Genomic DNA, 23,658 nt, shown 5'->3' with positions numbered 1-23,658 from the left:
AAAAACAGGAAGGCAGATTATTATCTGAATGGTTACAGATTAGTAAAAGGGGAGGTGCAACAAGATTTGGGTGTCATGATACATCAGTCATTGAAGGTAGGCATGCAGGTGCAGCATGCAGTAAAGAAGGCAAATATAATGCTGGCCTTCATAGCGAGGGGATTTGAGTATAGGAGCAGGGAGGTCTTACTGCAGCTGTACAGTGCCTTGGTGAGACCACATCTTGAGTATTGTGTGCAGTTTTGGTCTGCTAATCAAGAGACTTTGGGGCTGTGACTCATCGTCCGCGAAGGGACGGCTACCACGGGGTTTGGGTGGCCAATCGAAAAAATCAATCGGCCGCCGTGGTCGGGTACCTTCCCCTCCCCAAGCCATATTCAGCTCGGCGGGAGGTTTTGAGCTGTGCTCACTTCCGCCAGAAACGACGGGGTGAAGTCAAAATAAAGGATAATTTTCAGCCGTGAGGGAAACAGCAGGCGGGCCACTGGAAAACGGCCACCACAGCGATTTTCAACTATAAAATGGTAGGACTTCTTCAGGCAGTGCCCCCGCAAGGTATTCGAGTCGGTGCTTGCACGCGACACCGCTGGAGTTTTGCCGCGATTGGGGCCCTTTGCCAAGAAAATAGTTTCATTAAGTTTTCATTTGAATTTATTAAACAGTTGAGTGCTGCTCAGATGTCTTTATAGACTTTTGTAGAACTTTCAGGTCTGACTCTTTAGTGGAGGCCTGTAGACCTCATTGTGGGCTGCAGTAACCTAATTAGCAGGGTTCACCCTGAGGATGAGAGGAGTGTTGGGAGGGCGAAACCTGGTACACCTGGTCAGAAGCAGGGTAGCACGCAGGAGAAGGTGTCACCGTCAGCACCGTGCAGACAGGCAGCGGACAAGGGAGGCAGCAGCCGTGGCTGCACAACCGAGAGAAAGGCGTGCAGATGTGCGCAGACCTGCAGCTAGAGAGGGTGGCCAGGAGGGAGATGGCATCAGGAGGAGTGCGAGGGATGCTGCCCCCCCCTCCAAATACTAGGAGAGGAGCCTTTCCAGCAAGAGCCTCCACAGGAGCCCGAGAATGAGGAGGACCAGGGAGATGGCCAGCAGGCAGCTGCCAGGGGAAGTGGCCAACGCTGACGTGGGGGAAGGAGGCTAGACTCTCAAAGGGTCTACAGACCTCAGTTCTCCTTCCTCCAGTTCACTGAACAATGCCTGCGAAGGCTACGATTTCGGACAGATGTACTCATGGAGCTCTGCACTGTCCTGCGAGAAGATCTGTAGCCTCAAACATGCCTCAGGACCGCCCTCACTGTGGAGACCAAGGTCACCATCGCCTTGAATTTTTTACGCCACAGGGTCTTTCCAGCCTGTCACTGCAGACATTGGCAACATCTCCCAATTCTCGGCACATTGGTGCATCCGGCAGGTCACAGATGCACTGTACAGGAGAAGGGTCCAGTACATCTTCTTCCCAATGATGAGGGACAAACAGATGGAGCGGCAGGCCGGATTTGCCCAAATGTCATCATCGCCAGCGGAGCGGGGCGGGCCGCTACCGATTACTGCCGTCGCTAAACTCCTGCGGAATTTTGCGGGAGTTGGTCGTGGCGTCATGCCTGGGTGCCTCAGGGGGACGGTAACGCCACAAGTTGTTCCCCCTGTGATTCACTGCTATTTATTAGGTTATTGTTGCATAAATAAATTAACTGGTTTTTAATCATTTCCTTTGTGCTGTCATTGAATGTCCAGCAAGTGTGGCTCCTAGTTAGCAGTGTAGGATCGCGGAATCTCCCTTATAACATCCAGATGTATATATTATAATTAAATATCTTTCAGACCGAGGAGACAAGCTATTGGATAAATATATTTATAAAATAAATTAAAAGAGTCGGTAATGACTAAATAATGCCAACTAATCAGTTAATTTCACACTTTATAACAGTGAAGCAAGGCTAGTCCTATTTTTGCTTGTTAATATTTTGTTCTGTTAACACAGAAATGTGAATAGTTTCTTTTTTTATGCATGCATGGAATGACATTGGTGATGAACAGACCAGTCCAAGCCTTAACTCACTTTCTACACTATTAGTGTGATGTGATCAGGCTGTCAGACTGCAGAATCATGACCAGAGCAATACCACTAGAGTTATTAGCATTTAAGCCATAGCTCGATGCTTTTTAATTGAATAAACATAAAAAGGGATTGCACACTTTCTCATGCCATGGTATATTATGGCATACAGGCAGCCGTGCCTTCAGCCACCGAGATTGATGGTCAAGGCCAGAATCAGCAGGTACTGGCAGAAATTGAAGAGGTGGGCTTTGGTTTTGTAAACATTAATCGGGAAGAAATGTTGTCTCATCTGGATCTTATTGTCGAGCAGGTAGTTGGAGAGTGTAGTAATGATCTAATGATTGATGGAGGAAGTGGACAAGCCAAGAACATTTCTTGTTTGTATCTCTCCAGTCAGGTTTCCACCACTGCCACAGCACTGTAAACCCCGAATCAAAGTCATAAATTACACCCTTTGCAATTGTGACCTTGGTGCACTATCCCTCCTCATCCTTCTCAACCTCTCTTCAGTATTTGAAAGTCAGCCACACTCATCAACAAAGAGGAGCAATTGTACTTTTGTGCAAATGACAATTATTACTTTGCTATTTTAATGGATGAGTTACATGTTTATTTCATCTCAAACATTAGCCTCGACTTTCTGTAGTCCAATGCCTCCATCAGTCTGCTCCACAACTGCCTTGCTTCCACCTTCAGTGGTCTTATCTTACTGACATCCCGGATGGCCTCTTATCCTCATCACCGCCTCTCCAATTTCAGGCCTAAATTTCAAGGCATACTGAGTGATTGACCAGGTTGGCTGCCAACAACCAGATCTGGATGGACCACCAAGCTGTATCATTGCTTCATTGTCTTTCTACTTAATTTCATGGAGAGCAGAAGCACCATCATCAGCAGAATTTTAAATGGGCAGAAGTTTACAAAATGGAGAGGATGGGAGCCTGTTCAGGGAAGCATTAGAATCGTCGAGTCAGGAGATGACAATGGCATGGATGAGGGTTTTAGCAGAAGGTGGGCTGAGGCAAGGGCAGAGATGTATGATGAGATAGAGATGGAAGTAGGTGGTCTTTGTGATGGAAGGTCAGGTCAGAAGCTTAGCTCAGGTTCAGGGTCAAATTGGATGCCAAGATTATGAACAGTCTGGTTCAGTCCGAGACAGCGGCCAGGGACGGGGTGGAATTGGTGGCGAGAGTATGGAGTATGTTTCGGGGACTAAAGACAATGACTTTGGTTTTCCCGGTGTTGAACTGGAAGAAGTTGTGGTACCTCCAGGACTGGATAGCGGACAAGCAGACCGACACCAAAGAGCCAGTGGAGGGGTCAAGGGAGGTGGTGGAGAGTTAAAGCTGGATTTCCTCAGTGTACATGGAGAAGCTGACCCAATGTCTGCAGATGATGTCACCAAGGGCAGCATATAGAGAGACAGAGAGGTTTAGGCAGGGAATTTTACAGCTTAGAGCCTAGGCAACAGAAGGCACGGCCACCAATGGTTGAGCGATTAAAATCAGGACTGCGCAAGGGGACAGAACTGGAGGAGCGCAGATATCTTGGTCCCGGGGGTTGGTGGGGGGGCTGAAGGAGATTACAGAGGTAGGGAGGGTGAGGCCATGGAGGGATTTGAAAATAAGGATGAGAATTTTGCAATCGAGGCGGTGCTTAACCGGGAGCTAATGTAGGTCAGGGGTGATGGGTGAACGGGACTTGATGCGTTTGGACACGAGCAGTTGAGTTTTGGATCACCTCTAGTTTACGTAGGGTAGAATGTGGGAGGCTAGCCAGGAAGGTGTTGGAATAGTCAAGTCTAAAGGTAACAAAGGTATGGATGAGGGCTTCAGCAGCGGAGGCAAGGGTGGAGATGGGCGATGTTACGGGCATGGAAATATACGGTCTTAGTTATGCTGTGGATATGTGGTCGAAAGCTAATTTCTTGGTCAAATATGACACCAAGGTTGAGAACAGTGTGGTTCAGCCTCAGACCTAGAGGTTGGGGCGAGGGATGGAGTCAGTGGCTAGGGAACCGAGTTTGTGGCAGGGACCGAAAACAATGGCTTCGGTTTTCCAAAGATTCAATTTTAAGAACATTTCTGCTCATCCAGAACTGGATGTCGGACAAGCAGTCTGACAATTTGGAGACAGTGGAGGGGTCGAGAGAAGTGGTGGTGAGGTAGAGCTGGGTGTCATTAGTACATGTAGAAACTGACGCTGTGTTTTCGGATGATGTCACCGAGGGGCAACATGTAGATGAGAAAAAGGAGGGGCCCAAGGATAGATCCTTGGGGGACACCAGAGATAACGATGCGGGAGTGGGAAGAGAAGCCGTTGCAGGAGATTCTCTGGCTACGATTAGAGAGATAAGAATGGAAACAGGCGAGTGCAGTCCCACCCAGCTGGACGATGGTGGAGAGGCGTGTCAAAGGCTGCAGACAGGTCGAGAAGGATGCACAAGCAAATAAGAAATAGAAGTGTAAATAGTACATTTCATGGGACAGATGGCTAGAGCCATCTACAGTTGGGTACCCCTGTGTTACCCACTTATTTTAAACTGTTTTTGTTAAAATAGAAGACAAAAGAATTCCATACCATTACATTAATACATTCAATATTAATATTACACAGCATAATTTCAATCCTCAATGTCTGTTTCTTACAATAGAGGTTCATTTGTTCCACTTACATATGTGTCCTATGATGTGGAGGAATTAGTTAATAAGTTTTTCAATGCCATTTCTACACAAATGCTTTACATTTTAGAAACTTGCAAATAGCTCTTAAACCAAACTACTTGTTTCAAAACTGGGTTGGTGACTTTTATTTGCAACACAGTAAAACTAGCAATGACTAGAGATGTACGGGGGAAATGTTATGCATTGCAAAGTAGTACCCACACTGAAAATAACACGTGTGAAATAAAGCAAGTTGATCGTGGAAAGCCTGACATTGGAACTCAGAATAATTAACAACATTCTGGAGATTGTGGTGCCTTTGAAAGAGGATGTTCTTGACCCTGCCCTGGGCTTCCCCGCCGTGACCAGGAGGCCTTCCCTAAACCCCGCCTACGATTGTGCTAAGTGCTTGTCCTTCAGTCACTGGCGACCCCCGCCCACCGGTTTCAGATTGGAGTCTCACTAATTCTATACACATGAAGCCCGGGAGTTTATATTTCCCAAACCTGCCATGATGCAGATGGTGTACTGCCTACCTCGACCCTCAACCGTACAACACCAATCGAGTTTAAATTAGGTCTTCTGTGCCGGAAAGGAAGTCCTGTGACTTGTGGCTACTCACTGTGCCACTAATAAGAGCATAAGAACAGAAGAAATAGGAGCAGGAGTAGGCCATACGACCCCTCGAGCCTGTTCCGCCATCTAATACGATCATGGCTGATCTGATCATGGACTCAGGTCCACTTCCCTGCCCCCACAACCCTTTATTCCCTTATCGGTGAAGAAACTGTCTATCTCTGTCTTAGGGGGCAGAAGTGGGGTGGGACAGAATCTCCGTCAGTCATCAGCTCTGGGAGGCGGTGCATCACCACATCTCTCCCCTTCAGTTAAAGGGGAGTGCCGCTACGAGCTCTGCATCTTTTTAAATTAGGTCCACTGGGCCACCAGGGAGGGTTTCGGCCGGGCCAGTGGCCTGGCACCCAAGGCTGCCTGTTAGCGGTGCCGCCGAACCCGGGGGCATAATTGTTGGGCCGACCTGGCAGTTGGCCGAGGGACAAAAATAAGATGCCGGCCGCACCGCCATTTCAAACACAGTACACCGACAGAAAAACTGTCGGGGGCACTGGCCAGCAGCCGGAAGATTTTCCCAGCTGAATTTCGCTTCCGGAGTGGGACTTCGACGGGGCGCACTTTGACGACGCACTTCGGAGGACTCGGCAGCAGCGGAGCGGAAATGGGGGGAGCGGGGCACCGCCGGAAAAACCCCCGAGGAGAATTTTGCGAGCAGCGGTCATTCGATGAAAAGTCGGTGGCCATTCAACACGGCCGCATGGCCGCCAGAGAGGCCTTATCGGGTGGTTGAATTTCAGCCCCAAAGTCTCTTGGACATGCCGTGCAGGCATCTGCCATCCAAAAGTATATTTGCCAGGATTTGCTGAGGCTGGCAGCCAGGCAGACTTGTTTTTACTGAATTTACTTTGGAGTTGCAACCGGTTGGCTGAGAAGAGTGAACTAGTTGCCATGAGCATTGTAAAAGCAGTTAAATAAACCGAGCACAGATAAGAGGCCACTGCATATATTGTGAGCAGGTGACTCCATTTCATCCTGCATTAGTTTCCTAATTTAAGAAACATTGCGTAGGGCATACCTTGTATATTACAGCATGTTTTTGGAACCAAAATTAGAGTCTGTTCTGTTCAAATCTGTGTTTACTTTATCACATTAATCTTTGGTTGGTCATCAAATTTTAAATGGAATATGCTTAAAGAACATTGAAATAGGGAGAATTGGAAGGGATAGGGTAACAGGCCACTCACTTTAGAAGAGTGCAGACCGATTTTCAGCAGACCACCGCCCATTACTGCCGAATGCCGCCCACTCCCGTCGCCATTCCTCCTGCAGATCCGCCCAGTGTCACTTTCGGGGCGGCCTGGAGCGGGCGGGAGGGGAGAGCCGCCAGGAACCGCCCGCTGACGTCAGCGCAGGTACCGAGTGGCGCAACTGAGCTCTCGCCCGCCGAGCTCCCAGATTCCTGCGGGCAGGAGTCGGTGGCAGAACGGGAGTGGGCCGCTGGCTGGAGGCTGGTCTGTCCCTGATGGTAAGTCTGAAGAACCTGAATAAAAGGTAAGTGGACATTTTTAAAAACATTTTCAACAGCGACTTACTCACCTGGGGTCCCCTGAAGGGTCTTCCGATAGTTTTTGTATTTTTGATTGGTGATTTTTATTTGCAGGCCTTCGACCCTCCGTGGGCCCGACTCGGCGGCACTTGGGCGGCAAGTGCCTCTGCCGCTGAGAATGAGACCTCCCGCCCGCTGACGCCCAGATTGGCGGCGCGCGTCGTCCATTTGTCGCCCGCCGACCTTCGAGGGACCTTCTTCATGAATATCCCGCCCAAAGTATCGTCCAGTACCTCGGCGGCCATCACCGACACTTGGGCGGCCGGAGGCCTTGCTGAAAATCGGCCCCTAAATTTTGACTTGTACATTGCTATTCATTTCATCGTTTTTTGACATATCAGCGGGAATTCCCAGTTTTCATGTTGGGCTGATTAGCTTTTTTCCTCTTCCTAAAGATTCTTATGTTCTTGTAAATGGTGGACTGGTAAGTTGAAGGGGTATGATGGGAGCTAATACCCGCAGTTGTAAGCATCAGTTCAAGTAGTGCTTTGAAGAGCTCTTCCCCACAAGGATGGAAGGAAGGTGGGAAGGAAGGTAGTAGTGGTGATTACTCAAATAACATCTCAAGACTGATACTGATTGAACCCTATGTCCAATTCTTTGCCCACCCTCTTGTCAGAGATAGAAACATAGAAAATAGGTGCAGGAGTAGGCCATTCGGCCCTTCGAGCCTGCACCACCATTCAATATGATCATGGCTGATCTTGCAACTTCAGTACCCCATTCCTGCTTTCTCTCCATACCCTTTGATCCCTTTAGCCTTAAGGACCACATCTAACTTCCTTTTGAATGTATCTAACGAACTGGCCTCAACAACTTTCTGAGGTAGAGAATTCCACAGGTTCACAATTCTGGTTCATAACAGTGTTAGAAAAATGTAATCAATTGTTGAGCACAATTTCTCATGTCTGACGATGTACCACTGAGTTCATGCTCTGATTTATTTCAGGTGATTAAAGGTCCATTCATTTCTTCCGATGTTGGTGTTGGTAAATACATTTCTACTGGGCAACCACCTGAAGCCACACAGCCACCCTGTTCACCAACTCACTCTGAAGGTAGACAATAAAATCAATCTCTCTATCCCAAGTCAGTCTGCAATGAAATTCTACAAAGAACAAATGTGACCAGGGCAGTTACGAGTTACAGAGGCAGTCTTTTGGCCCTGAAAACCATATGGCTCCAGGGAGCCCCCATCAATCTATAACCTTATAGCTTCATAATCTACAGGCTGCTTTACCGTAGGTACCACTGAGGGAATTGATAGTCTTCAGTTGTGAGGGACAGTGTGCTCCAGAAATCGGCCAACAGTTGATTTAAGTTTCCTAGGTTCTGGGAGTCACCGTGTGTTAGTCATTGTGCTTAAAAACTATTCTGCAAGTCTGTGTATCAGACGTTTTAGTTGTTTTTAGGTTGAATACGGCAAATGGGGTCAGTCGTTTCTTCTGCCAAGAAAATTATTGCAATCGTGCAAACAGTTCAAAGGTTGTGGTGCAAGTAGTTCTCATTGTGCCCCACAATGCCAAAGAATACCATTGGTTATAGAAACATAGAAACATAGAAAATAGGTGCAGGAGTAGGCCATTCAGCCCTTCTAGCCTGCACCGCCATTCAATGAATTCATGGCTGAACATGCAACTTCAGTACGCCCTTCCTGCTTTCTCGCCATACCCCTTGATCCCCCTAGTAGTAAGGACTTCATCTAACTCCCTTTTAAATATATTTAGTGAATTGGCCTCAACTACTTTCTGTGGTAGAGAATTCCACAGGTTAACAACTCTCTGGGTGAAGAAGTTTCTCCTCATCTCGGTCCTAAATGGCTTACCCCTTATCTTTAGACTGTGACCCCTGGTTCTGGACTTCCCCAACATTGGGAACATTCTTCCTGCATCTAACCTGTCTAAACCCGTCAGAATTTTAAATGTTTCTATGAGGTCCCCTCTCATTCTTCTGAACTCCAGTAAATTCAAGCCCAGTTGATCCAGTCTTTCTTGATAGGTCAGTCCCACCATCCCGGGAATCAGTCTGGTGAATCTTCGCTGCACTTCCTCAATAGCAAGAATGTCCTTCCTCAAGTTAGGAGACCAAAACTGTACATAATACTCCAGGTGTGGCCTCACCAAGGCCCTGTACAACTGTAGCAACACCTCCCTGCCCCTGTACTCAAATCCCCTCGCTATGAAGGCCAACATGCCATTTGCTTTCTTAACCGCCTGCTGTACCTGCATGCCAACCTTCAATGACTGATGTACCATGACACCCAGGTCTCGTTGCACCTTCCCTTTTCCTAATCTGTCACCATTCAAATAATAGTCTGTCTCTCTGTTTTTATCACCAAAGTGGATAACCTCACATTTATCCACATTATACTTCATCTGCCATGCATTTGCCCACTCACCTAACCTATCCAAGTCACTCTGCAGCCTCATAGCATCCTCCTCGCAGCTCACACTGCCACCCAACTTAGTGTCATCTGCAAATTTGGAGATACTACATTTAATCCCTTCATCGAAATCATTAATGTACAATGTAAACAGCTGGGGCCTCAGCACAGAACCTTGCGGTACCCCACTAGTCACTGCCTGCCATTCTGAAAAGTACCCATTTACTCCTACTCTTTGCTTCCTGTCTGACAACCAGTTCTCAATCCACGTCAGCACACTACCCCCAATCCCATGTGCTTTAACTTTGCACATTAATCTCTTGTGTGGGACCTTGTCGAAAGCCTTCTGAAAGTCCAAATATACCACATCAACTGGTTCTCCCTTGTCCACTTTACTGGAAACATCCTCAAAAAATTCCAGAAGATTTGTCAAGCATGATTTCCCTTTCACAAATCCATGCTGACTTGGACCTATCATGTCACCTTTTTGCAAATGCGCTGCTATGACATCCTTAATAATTGATTCCATCATTTTACCCATTACTGAGGTCAGGCTGACCGGTCTGTAATTCCCTGTTTTCTCTCTCCCTCCTTTTTTAAAAAGTGGGGTTACATTGGCTACCCTCCACTCGATAGGAACTGATCCAGAGTCAATGGAATGTTGGAAAATGACTGTCAATGCATCCGCTATTTCCAAGGCCACTTCTTTAAGTACTCTGGGATGCAGTCCATCAAGCCCTGGGGATTTATCGGCCTTCAATCCCATCAATTTCCCCAACACAATTTCCCGACTAATAAAGATTTCCCTCAATTCCTACTCCTTACTAGACCCTCTGACCCCTTTTATATCCGGAAGGTTGTTTGTGTCCTCCTTAGTGAATACCGAACCAAAGTACTTGTTCAATTGGCCTGCCATTTATTTGTTCCCCGATATGACTTCTCCTGATTCTAACTGCAGGGGACCTACGTTTGCCTTTAATAACCTTTTTCTCTTTACATATCTATAGAAACTTTTGCAATCCGCCTTAATGTTCCCTGCAAGCTTCTTCTCGTACTCCATTTTCCCTGCCCTAATCAAACCCTTTGTCCTCCTCTGCTGAGTTCAAAATTTCTCCCAGTCCCCAGGTTCGCTGCTATTTATGGCCAATTTGTATGCCACTTCCTTGGCTTTAATACTATCCCTGATTTCGCTTGATAGCCACGGTTGAGCCACCTTCCCTTTTTTATTTTTACCCCAATCAGGAATGTACAATTGTTGTAGTTCATCCATGCGGTCTCTAAATGTCTGCCATTGCCCATCCACAGTCAATCCCTTAAGTGTCATTCGCCAATCTATCCTAGCCAATTCACGCCTCATACCTTCAAAGTTACCCTTCTTTAAGTTCTGGACCATGGTCTCTGAATTAACTGTTTCATTCTCCACCCTAATGCAGAATTCCACCATATTATGGTCACTCTTCCCCAAGGGGCCTCGCACAATGAGATTGCTAATTAATCCTCTCTCATTACACAACACCCAGTCTAAGATGGCCTCCCCCCTAGTTGGTTCCTCGACATATTGGTCTAGAAAACCATCCCTTATGCCCTCCAGGAAATCCTCCTCCACCGTATTGCTTCCAGTTTGGTTAGCCCAATCTATGTGCATATTAAAGTCACCCATTATAACTGCTACACCTTTATTGCATGCACCCCTAATTTCCTGTTTGATGCCCTCCCCAACATCACTACTACTGTTTGGAGGTCTGTACACAACTCCCACTAACGTTTTTTGCCATGTTTTATCTTCAGGAGTGTCAGCCATGGCACACTGGTCACATAAGTGAAACAGATGATGCATTATAGTGAGACTGTGGTTAAAATTGTTGGTTTGTTTAGACTCACGGGATTCGGTAAATAACCTTCAGGCCTTGTTCAACAACTGATTATGTACTCGAGCCCAGATTTTTCTCCTTGCTACGATCACCATCAAAACTGTGGTGGCTGGGACTTTTACTCACCCGACTGCACGAGCTCTGACCCTGCCGGTTTCCAAAGTAGACCCAATTAGAATATTCAGGAGGAATTCCTCGCATTGTTAACACCTCTGATTGGAATAGAAACATAGAAACATAGAAATTTACAGCGCAGAAGCAGGCCATTTCGGCCCACCGTGTCTGTGCTGGCCGACAAAGAGCTGCACGGTCCTCGGTCAGCAGCCCTAAAGATTACATACAAACCCATGAACAATAACGGAAAGGCAAAGAGCACCCAGCCCAACCAGTCCGCCCCACACCACTGCAACACCCCTTATACTGAAACATTCTACACTCCACCCCAACTGGAGCCATGTGATCTCCAATTTGGAGATAGGAAACGCTTACAGCAACTCAAATGGACAGGCATCAGCAATAAACATTTTGTTTGAAACCAGGAGTAAAAATAATTTGCTAATGTCACAGAGGTTTGCGGTAGAACATTGCGCCTCAGGTTTTCGGAGGCAGCAGTGGAAGTGCAGCGAGCCCAAGTTTGCCAAAGGATGCAGACCATGTTTGGGCATGAGCAGAGAAGGCCCTCAAAAGTCATAGTGGAAGGATGTAGCCAGAGCAGTCAATCTCAACTTGAATACTTTATGCATGGTTACGTTACTGGGTCAGGCAGGCAGGCAAGAGGGCTTAGCTACACCTGCCTCAAATGCACTGCATTATAGCATGTCTGCCATTTCCAATCCTCCTCGTCCTCACTGCTGTGAACTGTTTCAATGGAAAAGTTAAATCTGGAATGTTACTTTAAATTAAATTGCAAGAGTGGGACAGAGGGACATGGATTCAAACTAGTAAAACATTTTTTTAGCACTGATATTAGGAAGTTATTTTTGAAAAAAGGCTGATTAATACATTGAATGTAAAGATTTTTAGCCCAGTGCTAACATAAAGTGTAACGCCCTCCTGTTGGTGTTAGTGGAGGCATTTGACCAGGAATTCCTGTCCAATACGGTGTTACAGCTTCTTACAGTCTCTGGGAGCGAGGCTGCAGAGTTTGCAATGAATTGTGGGCAATCAAAGGGGCTAGGAATTAAAGGGGCAATGCGTTCAGAACTAATAAAAATTAAAATCAAATTTAAAAAAATATATTTTTCAGCCCTTACTGCCTTTCAAATAAAAACTAACATTAAAAAGAAGTCCCAAATGGGAGTCTTCAGCACTTAAAGCTGAATTCCCTTCTGAACCTCAAAAACTGGGGAAAGTGCTTCAGCACCAACACAAATTGCTCAGCAAGCCAGGGAAGAGGCACCCAGGGCCTCGCACACAGCACTCCAGCTTTGTGCAGAGACTCAATACTGCAAGACACGTCCTCCACCCACAGGGGCCAGGAGGCCCCCTCCAGAAAGAATGATGTGGGCCCATGTCACTGCCAGCAGTGTCGCCCAACACCATCCTGCTCCAGTGCCCAAAGAGACCTCATGACCTCAGACCACTGGTCAAGGTCAGTGAATGCATCTTCAAAAGCCGTTTCTTACCAATTGAATCACTTGCCTCTCACAATGCTCAATGCACGACTTCTCCATCCCAATCACTCACCTACCAACAATTTGTAGCAATCGCGAAGCACATCTCCCATTCCTAGCCTCAGCTCAGTCCCTTGGAGGAGACGGTGCTGACCATCCTTGGCAGGGGCATGGCTGAGCCCTTGACCAACGGCGGGCAGATAGGATACAAGATGCTGGTATCCTCGTATTCACCTCTTGCTTTCCCCTCACCACAACTCCACCCTTGTGCCTTCCTCATTTCACACACCCAAGAAATATAGCCTACCCAACTGGTGATTAGCCAAGAAGAGGGAGAGGTCAAGAAGAAGAAGAAACACTGTCACTCGATTTGACACTCCCAGTCATCAGCTCCTCAAGGTCGACCAGAAATTTGCAGTTTCCCCCCACTGAAAGTCAGCAGCCTTCCAGCCTCTGGGTAGCACTGTGTGACATCAGGATAGGCAAAGGCACACAAGACAGTCACTAAGGGACTGCACAAGGGTGATGAGTTGATTTCTTGATGTCATATTGGATGGATAGATGTATAAAGTTGCGTTGGTAAGTTTGCTTTGTGCTGGCTTTTATTTCAACATTGTGGCCAAGAGGACGCTGTGATGGTTAGTAACAGAGGGAAGGTAAGGTGTGGGGCTAATGTTGAAAGGGGAATTGGGGGTTAGGTCTCTGAGACCGCAAGTGGATGATTCCATTGCGGATATCCCGGCCAGAAAGGGGCTGTCTGGGTTGCTTCCTCCTCTTCTGCTTCTTCCTCTTTTGCTTTTTCCTCTTCAGTTTCTTCCTCTTCCCTCCACGAGCAAAATGAATCTGAAATGGCAGCATAAAATGCTGGAAATACTCAGCAGGTCAGGCAGCATCTCAATCTGAGATGTGAGCTCTGTTTCTCTCTCCATGGATGTTGCCTGACCTACTGATTATTTTCAGCATTTTCTGTCTTCTCAGAGGCCTTCTTTTACCATCTGGGTCCTTGCAAGCATCCAGCAGCACTCCCTACACACTTAAAAAAAACTTTAAACATGTATTGGAGCAAGCCACTCCTTCAATAAAATCAAGAAACCCCAGTCCAAAGGTTTGAAATGCAAACTTACCTGAAAGATCTGTGTGTCCCATTAGGAGGTGTTGACAGCGCCTTTGTCTGCCTACTTGCACGCTGGGTTTACTTGGCGTGCTGAGGATCCAGCGCTGAAGTCAGGGCTAGGGTCGAAGTTCACCGTGGTGACGTTACGTCGGCGTGACGTCACCACAGCGCCATTTTTCTTTTCAGGGCGATATTACTTAGTGGCAGTGCTACCAGGACCACGGAAATGGTGGACGCCGCTGGACCTGCCACCAGCTTGCGGATGAGCGGTGGCCACCGCTTTCTCCACACTATGCTGCACTGACGGGTGGCGATAAGGTAGGACCTTTCTCCCCAAGGGTCTTTCTGGATGGATGAACTAAGATAGCCTGAATGGCCTTCCTCATCTGCAATAATGTTGTGATCTTGTAATTTAACTTAACTGATCTTTACTGCATTGTATTTCTCTAAAGGAGCTATATTTTTATTTACATTCTTCGTCTTCCTATTTTTGAAGATTGGAACTTAAAAGGTGAGGTTTGATTGGTTGAAAACTGGTTCCAAATATACCTCTTTAGCCAATCAGAAGCTTGAAGAACAAAGATTGATGGGCAATCAGGTCAATTTATGTTGCAGTTTAACAAGTTAAAATAGGAAGGAAGGACCGTTCTCTTTTGTTTTGATCAGTTTTAGAAAGTAACTTCACCCCTGACATTTCCAATTTTGATGAAGGATCCTACCCAAAATGTTAACCATTCTATTTCAGACATTGACTGACTTGCTGTGTATTTTCTAGCATTTTAATATTTATTTAGAATTTATTTATCATAGAACTCAAAAGCAGAAAAGTTACGTCAAATGTATGTAGAACCTTGGTTAGACCACACTTAAGAGTTTTGTGCACAGTGCTGGTCTCCATATTACAAAAAGGATATGAAAGCAGTGGAGAAAGTGCAAAAAAGATTACAAGGCAATGCCAGAATTGAGAGGGTACAACGACCAGGAAATACAGAACAGGCTGGGACTCTTTACTTCTCTCGAAAAGAGAAGACTGAGAGGTAACCTGATATAAGTCTTTAAAATTATGAAGAGGTTAGATATAGTAGATATAGAGAAGATATTTTCACTTGTGGGTGAGTCCAAATCTAGGGGCCATAAATATAAGATGCTCACCAATAAATCAAATAAGGAATTCAGAAGAAACTTCTTTACTCAGAGAATGGTGGGAATGTGGATCTCACTATCACCTGGAGTGGTTGAGGCGAATAGTGTAGATGCAATTAAGAGGAAGCTCGATAAGTATATAAGGGAGAAAGGAATAGAAGGATATGTTGATAGGGTGAGATGAAGTAAGGTGGGAGGAGGCTCGTGTAGAGCATAAATACCGGCATAGATCTGTTGTGCCAAATGGCCTGTTTCTCTGCTATAAAATTCAATGTAATTTTCTGTGTTAAATGCTTCGAGGAAACAAGAGGGAATGAGAAGGTGAGACAAGAGGGAAGAAGATTTAAGGTCAGGTGTCCTCCTGGGGAACCAGGGAATTCTGAATCTATTTCTGTGTAGGACATCAGTCAAAGCGATCACGATAAACTTATTCTGAGGGGAGAATGTACAAATATCCATAACTCAGTCAACAGTTCCCTTAACTCAATTCCATTTGGAAAACATCCAAAGTTTCTTTTTGAGCCAAGTGTCTCAAAGAATCATAGAATGATAGAAGTTTATGGCACAAAAGGAGGCCATTTAGCTTATCGTATCTGTGCCGGGTCTCCTGCATTCATCAACCCTTCACAATGTTCCAATAACTGAGTCTAAAATACCTCTTAACCTAACTGGTGAAAATACATAAGTACAGGATTCTGGCAGAATATGATGCCAGCATTGTGTAATATCACATTACAACATCAGAATATAAGAAATAGGAGCAGGAGTAGGCCATTTGGCCCCTCGAGCCTGCTCCACCATTCAATAAGATCATGGCTGATCTGATCCTGGCCTCAACTATACTTCCGCGCCCGCTCCCCATAACCCGTGACTCCCTTATCGTTCAAAAATCTGTCTCTCCACAAATATATTCAAAGAGCCAGCCTCCACTGCTCTCTGGGGTAGAGAATTCCAAAGATTCATGACCCTTTGAGAGAAAAAATTCCTCCTCATTTCTGTTTTAAATGGGCAATCCCTTATTCTGAAACTATGCCCCCTAGTTCTAGATTCCCCCATGAGGGGAAATAGCCTCTCTGCATCTACTCTGTCAAGTCCCCTCAGAATTTTATATATTTCAATAAGATCACCTCTCATTCTTCTAAACTCCAATGAGTATAGGCCCAACCTATTCCACCTTCATATGACAACCCCTTCATCTCAGGGATCAACCTCGTGAACCTTCTTTGAACTGCCTCCAATGCAAGTATACCTTTCCTTAAATAAGGAGACCAAAATTGTACGCGGTACTCCAGGTGTGGTCTTACCAACGCCCTGTACAGTTGGAGCAGGACTGCCCTACTTTTATACTCCATCCCGTTTGCAATAAAGGCCAGCATTCCATTTGCCTTCCTAATTACTTGCTGCACCTGCATGCTAACTTTTTGCATTTCATGCACAAGAACCCCCAGATCCCTGTGTACTACAGCATTTTGTAGTCGCTCTCCATTTAATTAATAATTTGCTTTTTTATTGTTCCTGTCAAAGTGGATAACCTCACATTTTCCCACATTAATAATCAATCTGCCAAATTTTTGCCCACTCACTGAGCCTATCCATATCCCTTTGTAGATTCTTTGTGTCATCCTCACAACTTGCTTTCCCACCTATCTTTGTATCATCAGCAAATTTGGCTACTCGGTCCCTTCATCCAAGTCATTAATATAGATTGTAAATAGTTGAGGCCCCAGTACTGATCCCTGTAGCACCCCAGTAATTACAGTTTGCCAACCTGAAAATGACCCATTTATCCCGACTCTGTTTTCTGTGAGTTAGCCAATCCTCTATCCACACTAATATATTACCCCCAACCATGTGAGCTTTTATCTTGTGCAGTAACCTCTTGAGTGGCACCTTATTGAATGCTTTCTAGAAATCCAAATATACGACATCAACTAGTTCTCCTTTATCCACTCTTCTCCGTACATCCTCAAAGAACTCCAGCAGATTTGTTAAACATGATTTCCCTTTTATAAAACCATGCTGACTCTGCCTGACTGCATTATGATTTTCTAAATGTACTGCTACTACTTCCTTAATGATGGACTCGAGCATTTTCCCAAGGACAGATGTTAGGCTAACTGATCTATAGTTTCCTGCTTTCTGTCTCCCTCCTTTCTTAAATGGGGGTGTTACATTTGCGGTTTTCCAGTCCGCTGGGACCTCTCCAGAATTCAGGGAATTTTGGGAAATTACAACCAATGCATCCACTATCTCTGCAGCCACTTCTTTGATACAGCAACTTGTATTAAACAAGTCAGTTAACTGTACCCCTCTCAGGATATAGAGAGATCCCTAGCAGGAGTCCAAGAATACTAGAAAGTTAACATCATCAGAAGTCATAATGATAAATTTGATTTCCAATGATCAAAGCTCAGGTTGTTAAAATCTAAAGCACATTCCCAAGTTAGAGAAGAGACTACCACAAGTCCTCCAACATGAATGACAAACAGAGAGATTCAAACAGGCACAGTATGTGTAATATAGTATTTTCTCAGTTTGCTGCTGTGGAAGTTGCCTTTTCTGACAGTATTACATTCGGGTCTTTCCACCTTCAGCCTCTTTGCTATTGCTGTCTTCACCTTCTTTATGGAATCAATAAAAGAATATAACAAGGATACTCATGAGCCATCCAAGGAAACAAAAGGCATAGGGTCCGAAATTGCCTCCTGCTAGAAACGGGGTGCCGCAGCCCATTTTTAGTGTTTTTATCGCCGCGATGGACGAGGTGGCCTCTTGAACGAAATTCCGCTCTTTGGCTTTTTTTTCCCGGCGGTCCGGAAGTCGCTCACAATGGGGGTGGATATGCGGCGATGAGCACAATAGAGGGACAGAAGTTGGGGTGGAGTGTAGTGTCCGCTGGTGTCAGTCATCATGGCGCCGCGTCACTACGGCTCTGCCCTTCAGTTAAAGGGGAGAGCCTTCGCGATTTTTTAAGTTCGATCCACTGGGCCACCAGGGAGGGTATCGGCCGGGCCAGCGGCCTGGCATCCAAGAGTGGGTGCCAGGCTGCCTGTTGGCGGTCTGGCCGAACCCGGGGGCATAATTGTCGGCCCGACAATCCAGTCGTCCGACAAAAAAAAAACATAGCGGCAGCGGCAGTGTGTCCTCCCCTTTAATGGGAGCCGCACCACCATTTTAGAAGGCCACAGCCTGACTGGACTGCCTTAGAAAACCAGCTTTTGGCATCGCCTGGCGGGAGGTAGATTTTCTTGATGGAATTTTGGCGTGGGGGCGGAATATCAGCGGTGCGCACTTTGATAACGCATTTAGGATGGCTTGGCAGCAGCGGAGCGGTAGTGGGGGGAACGGGTCACTGCTGGATACCGCAGGAGCGGAATTTGATAATGGCGGTCATTACATGAAAAATTGGCGGCCATTCCACTCGCAGCGGGGCCACTGATTTCCGGTGTTAACAGGCCTTAAGGAAAGGAGAAATTTCGGCCCCATAAAGTCTTCAATTATCATCCACATTAGAGTAATTCCGACCATTTGTTAACCAGTTTGAAGTTTTCTTGTTACAATTGAAAACTATTTTCAACAGATCCATCTTTTGAGGCAGTCTGATAGATCAATCAATAGGTAAGATAATTGTTGAGTCATAAAGCTCCTCTTGTGAACGGAATAAAAGATATATTCCACAGTCTTCAGTTGAGTATTCAGTTAATGTGGGCAATTGTGAGGATGTGCTAAGAATTATTATAAGAAGCATCATAGAAATTGTTTAGATAATGTCATAAACCACAGAACCAAATTTATTATTACTCCATCCATTTCTTTACATTTTATAATTTAATATACAGGTACTACAATGTTAGTTTTGGATGATAACATTATAGTCTGACATGGGATGCTTTGATAGTAGGTGCCATAGTTGACATCAATGTCAAGTTACTCATTTTTTATCACCATGTTTCATTGAATAATCATAAAATAATCTGAGGGTGGATTCCAAATCAATATTTTATTCACATAACAACACTGCCAATTCACTGCTTCCCAGCCTCTGCAGTGGCTGGTGATATACATTTATACAGATAAATATGTCAATCTGTGCTTTAGACCTGTGGTTTTCAATTTTTGTGTAGGACACTTGTACAAATATTGATGTACCAAATATTCACATCCTCATCCTCAATGATGGAGCCCAGCACACGAGTGCAAAAGACAAGGCTGAAGCATTTGCAACCATCTTCAGCCAGAAATGCCGAGTGAATGATCCATCTCACCCTCCTCCTCAACAGAAGCTCCAGCCAGTGGAGAGTTTTCCCCCTGATTCCCATTGAATTCAATTTTACTTATGCTGCTGATGCCACGTCACTCAAATGCTGCCTTGATCTCAAGGGCAGTCACTCTCACCTTGCCTCTGGACCAAGGCTGTAATGAGGTCTGGAGCCTCCCCACCATAACAGAAGCTATTCTTCAACCGATTCGATTCACTCCACGTGATAGCAAGAAACAGTTGAGCGCACTGGATACAGCAAAGGCTATGGGCCGTGACCACATCCCAGCTGTCGTGCTGAAGACTTGTGCTCCAGAACTAGCTGCGCCTCGAGCCAAGCTACAACACTGGCATCTATCCGACAATGTGGAAAATTACCCAGGTATGTCCTGCCCTCAAAAAAACAGGACAAATCCAATCTGGCCAATTGCCACACCATCAGTCTCTTCTCAATCATCAGCAAAGTGATGGAAGGTGTCGTCGACAGTACTATCAAGCTGCACTTACTCACCAATAACCTGCTCACCGATGCTCAATTCGGGTTCTGCCAGGACCACTCGGCTCCAGACCTCATTACAGCCTTGGTCCAGAGGCAAGGTGAGAGTGACTGCCCTTGAGATCAAGGCAGCATTTGAGTGACGTGGCATCAGCAGCATAAGTAAAATTGAATTCAATGGGAATCAGGGGGAAAACTCTCCACTGGCTGGAGTCAAACCTGGCACAAAGGAAGATGGTTGTGGTTGTTGGAGGTCAATCATCACAGCCCCGGGACATCGCTGCAGGTTGAGTCTCTCTGGTGGTTTACGCTCTCTTGTAGAGCGCCTAAGTTGGGGCTCCGGTTGTTGGGCGCTGGCCTGAGTGTCTGCTGTTTGCGGTGCCTCAGGCCTGTCCGGACTGCCCACAGTGACTGGGCTCTCCTCCACTTGGTTCCTGTGTTCGGTCACTTGTGGAGGAGTGAACTCTACATTGTGTTCTTCCCCTGCTTCTTCTATGGGGTTGCTGAACCTCCTTTTTGTTTGATCCACATGTTTGCGGCAGATTTGTCCATTGGTAAGTTTAACGACCAGAATCCTATTTCCCTCTTTGGCAATCACAGTGCCTGCAAGCCATTTGGGCCCTGCAGCGTAGTTGAGGACAAAAACAGGGTCATTTACATCAATACATCGCGCCCTCGCATTCCTTTCATGGTAGTCATATTGTGACTGGCGCCTGCTCTCGACAATTTCTTTCATGGTGGGTGTATAAGGGATAACCGGGTTTTGAGCGTCCTTTTCATTAGCAGCTCTGCGGGTGGAACCCCTGTGAGCGATTGTGGTCGGGATCTATAGGCCAATAGGAAGTGTGATAAGCAGCTTTGTAGGGAACCCCCTGGGATTCTGAGCATCCCTGTTTGATTATCTGCACTGCTCGTTCTGCCTGGCCGTTTGAGGCTGGCTTGAATGGTGCCGTTCTGACATGGTTAATTCCATTGCCTGCCATGAAGTCCTGGAATTCAGTGCTTGTGAAGCATGGGCCATTGTCGCTGACCAAGATGTCCGGTAGACCGTGGGCGGCGAACATTGCCCGTAGACTTTCTACCATGGCAGAGGATGTGCTTGAAAATAAAATGTCACACTCGATCCATTTGGAGTAGGCGTCTACTACACCCAAAAACATTTTTCCCATGAAAGGACCTGCATTGTCCACATGGATGCGTGACCAAGGCTTGGCGGGCCATGGCCAGGGGCGAAGGGGGGCTTCCCTGAGCGCATTGCCCAGCTGGGCACACGTGTTGCACCTGTGAACACAAAGTTCCAGATCTGCGTCTATCCCTGGCCACCAAACGTGTGACCTGGCAATTGCCTTCATTATGACAATGCCCGGGTGCTCATTGTGGAGTTCGCTAATGAATACCTAGCTGCCCATCTGGTGCATGACTACGCGGTTTCCCCACACGAGGCAATCAGCCTGAATCGAGAGTTCATCCCTGCACCTGTGAAATGGTTTAAATTCCTCAGGGCATGCCCTGTACGTGGCTGCCCAGTTCCCATTCAGGACACATTTCTTGACTAGACAATAGCGGGTCTCTATTTGTCTAGACTTTAATCTGACGGGCTGTCACGGGTGAGCCTTCGCTTCCGAAAGCTTCAACAGCCATGACCATCTCAGCAGCATGCTCGGTAGCCCCATCAGTCGTGGCTAGTGGGAGCCTGCTGAGTGCATCGGCGCAGTTTTCAGTGCCCGGTCTGTGCCAAATTGTGTAGTCATAGGCGGCTAATGTGAGTGCCCACCTCTGTATGCGGGCCGAAGCGTTTGCATTTATGGCCTTGTTGTCGGCCAAAAGGGACATTAGGGGTTTGTGATCTGTCTCCAGCTCAAATTTCCTGCCAAACAGGTACTGGTGCATTTTCATTACCGCATATACACATGCGAGCGCCTCCTTTTCTACCATCCCGTAGCCCCTTTCTGCCTGGGACAGACTTCTGGAGGCATAAGCTACCGGCTGTAACTGACCTTTGGCATTGACATGCTGCAACACACACCCGACTTCATAGGACGACGCATCGCACGTTAACACAAGTTTCTTACATGGGTCATATAGCATTAACAGACTGTTGGAACATAACAAATTGTGTGCTCTTTTAAAAGCCCTTTCCTGGCTGTCCCCCCAGACCCATTCGCGATTTTTGCGTAGGAGCACATATAGCGGCTCTAGCAGCGTGCTCAATTTGGGAAGAAAGTTACCAAAATAGTTCAGGAGCCCCAGGAACGAACGCAGCTCCGTCGTGTTATGGGGTCTGGGTGCTCTCTGGATCGCTTCCGTTTTGGACGCAGTAGGGCTGATCCCGTCTGCTGCTACCCTCATCCCCAGGAATTCTACCTCTGGAGCTAGGAAGACGCACTTCGCCTTTTTCAGTCGCAGCCCTACCCGATCCAGTCTGCGTAGCACCTCCTCCAGGTTGTGGAGGTGTTCTTCAGTATCGTAACCCGTGATGAGGATGTCGTCCTGAAAAACCACCGTCCCTGGAATCGACTTGAGGAGACTTTCCATATGTCGTTGGAAGATCGCGGCAGCCGAGCGAATCCCGAAAGGACATCTGTTGTACTCAAACAACCCCTTGTGTGTCGTAATGGTGGTCAGCTTCTTCGACTCACTCGCCAGCTCCTGGGTCATGTAAGCTGAGGTCAGGTCCAATTTTGAAAAAAGTTTGCCACTGGATAGCGTCGCAAAGAGATCCTTCGCTCTCGGTAGCTCTTGGAGCGACACCCGATTGATGGTGGCCTTGTAATCACCACATATCCTGACCGACCCATCTGCCTTGAGCACTGGCACAATTGGGCTCGCCCAGTCACTGAATTCGACTGGCGAGATGATGCCTTCCCTCAACAGGCGGTCCAATTCGCCTTCTATCTTTTTCCGCATCATGTACGGCACCGCCCTGGCCTTGTGGTGTACTGGCCTGGCGTCCGGGTTTATGTGAATCACTACCTTGACCCCCATGAAAGTGCCAATGCCGGGTTGAAATAGTGAGTCAAATTTGTCCAGGATCTGTGAACATGATACTCGCTCCACAGAGGAAATTGCATTGACATTGCCCCATTTCCTGTTCATGACAGCAAGCCAACTCCTCCCCAGTAGTGCGGGACCGTCCCCCGGGACAACCCAGAGTGGCAACCTGTTCTCCGAATCTTTGTGGGTCACGACTACCGTGGCGCTACCTAACACCGGAATGATCTCCTTTGTGTATGTCCATAGCTGTGCGTCAATCGGCGATAATTTTGGCCTCCTGGCCTTGGACGCCCACAACTTTTCGAACTGTTTGATACTCATCAGGGACTGGCTGGCCCCCGTGTCTAGCTCCATTGATACTGGGATGCCATTGAGGAGCACTTTCATCATTATCGGTGGCGTCCTGGTGTATGAACTGTATACGTGCTCCACATGAACTCGTTGAACTTCAGCTTCCAGCGATTTCCCCCAGCGTTCATTTCTGCAGGTATTTTGCTCATCTCTGCAAACTCCGGCTGAGTGTGTGCCTCCACGCCTCCAACATGAGCTGCTGTTGGAAACAAAAGGTCCCTTGCCAGTTGATCGTCCCTGACTGCCCCTGTTATTGTCCTTGAGTGCGCCATTAACAGGTGTTGATGGCCCCATTACTGGCCGCATTGTCCCTTGCAATGGCGTGAATCGCCGTTCAGCTTGCCATTGTCTTTGTCGAACTTTCCCTCTGGGTTCGACTACATGTTGGAGCATGCCCGATTGCCCTTGTCTGCCTGGAGAACTGTGTGCTGCTTTAACAATGTTGAATCTCTGTCCCAGCCATTCCTTAACACAGTACCTCTCGTCTGTTCTGCTAGTGGCCATGCTCGCGTGGTTTAAATCCCAGTTT

At 46.8% G+C, this 23,658-nt stretch overlaps 1 protein-coding gene across 1 annotated transcript in view; it reads left to right on the top strand.

Annotated features, from left to right (window-relative positions):
- Positions 1–23,658, top strand: part of LOC139279543 (protein lin-54 homolog) — a 228,533-nt gene that overhangs the window by 66,498 nt on the left and 138,377 nt on the right. Inside the window, exon 3 of the mRNA XM_070898671.1 lies at positions 7,856–7,964. Coding sequence (XP_070754772.1) covers positions 7,856–7,964 — 109 coding nt within the window. The remainder of the gene's footprint in view (positions 1–7,855; positions 7,965–23,658) is intronic.

Source organism: Pristiophorus japonicus, chromosome 14, assembly GCF_044704955.1.
Source record: "Pristiophorus japonicus isolate sPriJap1 chromosome 14, sPriJap1.hap1, whole genome shotgun sequence".
NCBI lineage: Eukaryota > Metazoa > Chordata > Chondrichthyes > Pristiophoridae > Pristiophorus > Pristiophorus japonicus.
Note: the sequence above shows the minus strand (reverse complement) of the source record. Positions and strands in the feature narration are given on the sequence as shown.